We start from the raw sequence: 4289 nt of genomic DNA on the forward strand, positions 1-4289 counted from the left end.
CGGGCGATGGGAGTTGAGAGGCTCGTGCTGTGATGGGCACTGGGTGTTCTGTGTGACCGACGACTTGTTGAACATCTACAACTGCCCTGTACGCTGGCCGACTGAACCGAAACAGAAAGGAAGAAACCTACCTAAGTTGTCTTGTAAAGCGATTGTATTAAGTCTCCGCTTCTCCAAACTACGACACTTGGTACTTTAAAAGTAGGTTATTTAAAATGTGAACCAAAGTGCACTAAAATTGAAAGTTTAATTGAAGTCAGTGAAGAACAGAACCTAACATGCGTAAGACCCTGGGTTACATTCTGCACATCTGCACAGCCGTCCTAGCAGAGCCACACCAGACACCCGCCGGGGAGCAGGGCTGCCGCTGCCGGCCGAGCGCACAGCGCTGTCGGGAGGAGCCGCGCCACTCACCCTGTCTGTGGCAGGAGCCCCGGCCCAGCTGCAGACTGGTCACCGGCTTCAGAAGTTGGCAACCTCACCCTGAACCACACACACCCAGGAACGTGTTCGCAGGCGATTTACCAAATCGTTCAGCTTTCCAGTGTCCCGCACACGGTCTGAGATTCTGAGCACGCACAGCTCTGGCTGGTCAGGGACGCCGGGGCGTGGGCCCATGGTCCGCACAGGGAGGCTGCGGGGCCTCCGGGGCCGTGCTGTCATGTGCGTCTCCAGACCGTCTCCACATGGTGCTCTCAACGTGACGACAGGGGAACAGCCTCGGGGCCGCACACATTGGGCGAGATCGGCGTGTGCGCAAATGCTCACAGGAGCGCGTGGCCGTGTGCCCAGACCTGCGTGAGGGCGCGGTGGCCGCGACCTGCTCGAACCCGCGGAACGTCCAGGCTCCTGAAGGAGGGACGCTCATTGGCGTCCGCCGCTCTGGGCTCATGCCCGCAGCCTCGTTCCGTCGCGGACAACGCGCCACCCTCACTGGCTGACGCCTCTGCCCTTCGTGCGGAGAGGTCAGCCTCCAGGGCTCAGAGCTGTTAGAGCTTCGAGCCAGAGGAAGAAGCGTGAGAGAAACACTGCCTTCACTCCTGACACATCTGGCATTTCTCTGAGCCGATAAAGACTACGTCTAGATTCTTCAGAAAATGCCCACCTTTCTCCAGAAAAGAAGTGACTTTTAGTAAAGGATTATCCCCGAGTCACATTTATGGGTTTGCCCCTGACAGGAAGCCGGACGGAAGGGCAAACCCGTCTTCCATCTATTGCCCAAACCCTGGTCACCCCCGTGCACCAGGCTTTTGTGTGTACGTGTCACTCCCAACACCGGGCGCCCCAGGTCGGTCCTCGGATATGAAGCAGAGGACGAGGTCAAAGAAGTATCGCACGTCAGCAATGTCCCTTCCCACCCCGTCCGTGCAGAAAGGACCACAATCGGCAACACACAGACAAGACTGACACCCCCGTTGGCGCCCCGGGGTCCTGCCCAGCTTCCAGCCCCCGGAAGGCAAGCGGCTAGGCCGTCCCCACACCAGCCCCTGGACACCAGCCCCTGGGCTAGCGCGGCAGTCCGGGCAGGGCATCCACGATCATGGAAGGTTAAGGACCAGGCGCGCCGCCCTAAGTTTCCAGCTACAGCAGCTCAGACAAGCGAGTGCCCGAGTGGCCCGAGGGCGCCGCAGCCCGTCTCGGTGGCGAGCCGCGCGGACTGGAGTGGGGCGGCATCTGCTGTCCCGCAGGACAAGGAAAGGGACACTTTCAAACCAGTGCAAAGGACGCGCGGTCGATACCCGTTTCAGCCTTGCCCAGGCCGACTTATTTTGTGAGTGAGCCACCGGGCGACTCCGGGAGCTCCACGCCCGTTACCGGCCCCGACACCGCCGGACGCCGGCTGCGGCCGCAGAGATTACCGTGGTCGTCCTCGTCCTCGTCCTCGTCCTCGTCCTCCTCCTCCTCGTCCTCGTCCTCCACGTCCTCGTCGTCCTCGTCCTCGTCCTCCTCGAGCTCCTCCTCGTCCTCCCGGTCGCCCTCCTCCTCCTCCTCGTCCTCCCTGTGCTCGTCCTCGTCCTCCGAGAGCTCCTCCTCCTCGTCCGCGTCCTCCGACCCCTCGCTCTCGTAGCACTCGTCCACCGAGGAGCTGTCGGCTTTCACGGCGAACGGCTTTCGCTTGGGAGCAGGTTCTTGGGGCTGCTTATCCTGTGTTTTTCTTTTTTTAGCCAAGGGGCAGCCATATACGCTGTGGAAAGAGAGAGAGAGAGGGAGAGGGAGAGGGAGAGCCGTGTCACTATCTTTGGATGTTAGAGCACCAGGGGCCCAGGTCAGGGGAGCCGAGACCCCGCATGAGTGCCGTCCACACAGGGACGGAGCGCATCTGGTCCCCACTGCACAGTCTCCTTGCCAAGGCCTTGGTTACAGCCATTACACACAAACGCAGAGGTCCCATGACCCATGGAGTTCAGGAGGATGCTTGGTGACACACTGCCCCCACATCACGCAGGTGACAACACAAATTCACCTTTTTAAACAACCAGCCAAATATGCCTTCAGTGCAATGTACATTCTACAAGAAGACTGGGTCCGTGCACAGTAAGTTAACACACACGCACTCTGTGAAGTATGAAAATATGTGTGTTGTGAGAAAGCTCTGGGTGTACTTGGATCTTTCTACCCTACACACAACGGCGTCTGTAAACAGAACGCACTCCTCGGAGATGAACCGTGCACGCCTGTTGCTGAGGACAGCCACGCGACTGAACCGTAAACAGAAGATCATCTCGACTTTACAGAAAGCAACTCAGCATTAGAGGCGGTCATCCCTAAATCTTGCTGAAACTGGCCCAGACTTGGGTCAGACCCTTAGAACAGGCCCCCACCCCCGTTCTCTCAGGAAGGACAATTTTCCCAAATGACGTTAATTATAGCGCTTGTCCTGGAAATCCCACAGCTGCAGCACAAGGGGAAAGACACGGAGGCACAAAGAGAGACGCTCCTTCTGTCTGAAACAAGATGCGCCATCTCCGTGACCGACTGAGCAGCCGCAGGACTCTGATTAGCTTTCGGACCTGAAATGTGGAGCACGGATCCTATGCACCCATTTTCCGAGGCTCCTTGGTGCCGGGCCCCAGGCCCTGCCAGATTCAGAGGGGAAAGGCACAGATGTAGACAGGGGAGTGTGAGACCATGCTGGAAGCAATCGGTGTGGTTCACACGTGCACAAAGGACCCCATGCCATGGCCATGGAGGGAAGGGCTGTTGAAGGAACGGAGGGCGTGTGATCAGTGCTGTGACGAAGGCATGACAAGGGCGCTACATTATCAAGAAAGAGGGAGGCGCGGCGGTTGGAGGGAGCCAGGGCATGCCCCAGAAGGACAAGGCTGGGGACACCCAAGGGGATGCATGAAGCTATTCAAATGCATTTTAAACAAAACAGAGACTTTGCAAAGATATGAACCTCAGAAAGAGTATGATCAGTGCAGAAAAGAGACAAAAAACCAAAGGTGCAAGGTTTAGAGCGTGTGATGGGGGCGGGAAGCAGGACGGCGGCCGGTGCGAGCCAAGGAAAGGATCGGCCGACCAGCCTGGGGACTCGGGGACACGCCTTGCCCGTGGGAGGAGCGTGAGAGAAAAGGGTAGGAAAAGGGTCCCTCGCCGACCTGATGTCGGGTGACAGCCCTCAGAGCCTCTGCCGGACACTCGAGTCCCTGATGAGCTCGGGGCGGCGCAGCAGAGAGAAGAGGAGGGAGTCGGACGGACGGCGGGTCGGGGGGATGTGCACCAGGAGGCGTTCTGCTGGGAACACAGCGCGTGTGAGCTGCCTGTGGCAACCCCAGGGAGGGGTGGGACAGACGCTCGGTTTTGTACTTCAGGGTCCCCAGCTGTAACCCAGCGCCTCACATGCTTGCTTCGGGGATGGAAGAAAAAGATTAGTGCGGCGCCTGGTGCAAACTCCGGCCCCAGGGAAAGGCGGTGACCGCTCTTAGATCACCGTTGCGATTCGTGTTCCTGCTCAGGAGCCCAGCAATCCGGCAAGCCTGCCCGTGTGCAGTTTGGACGCTCGCCTTCGGCCACTTGTCACTACTGTCAAAGCTTCCCAGACAATTCACACCGGGGCGCGACGGGAAGGGAGATGATTTCATGTCTCAGCAAATGATTTCTTCTGCTTGCTTGGGTGCTTTCATAGCCTAGTGAAGATAATGTGATTCACCGGCTGCCCTGGGGGCCGTTGACGTACCCAGAGCCAAGGAACTTCCTGCCCAGCCGAGAGTGACTGTGGTCAGTCCCTGCCCAGCCGAGAGAGTGACTGTGGTCAGTCCCTGCCCAGCCGAGAGTGTGGCTGTGGT

General features: G+C 58.7%; 1 protein-coding gene across 12 annotated transcripts in view; it reads right to left on the reverse strand.

The window, feature by feature from the left end:
* The window catches only part of MYT1L (myelin transcription factor 1 like), a 390720-nt gene that overhangs the window by 98023 nt on the left and 288408 nt on the right, over positions 1–4289 (reverse strand). For all 12 annotated transcript variants that reach the window (XM_059405073.1, XM_059405070.1, XM_059405071.1 and 9 more), the window contains one exon: positions 1860–2185. In XM_059405073.1, the coding sequence (XP_059261056.1) occupies positions 1860–2185 (326 nt within the window). The remainder of the gene's footprint in view (positions 1–1859; positions 2186–4289) is intronic.

This window comes from Mustela nigripes, chromosome 7 (genome assembly GCF_022355385.1).
Source record: "Mustela nigripes isolate SB6536 chromosome 7, MUSNIG.SB6536, whole genome shotgun sequence".
Classification (NCBI taxonomy): Eukaryota; Metazoa; Chordata; class Mammalia; order Carnivora; family Mustelidae; genus Mustela; species Mustela nigripes.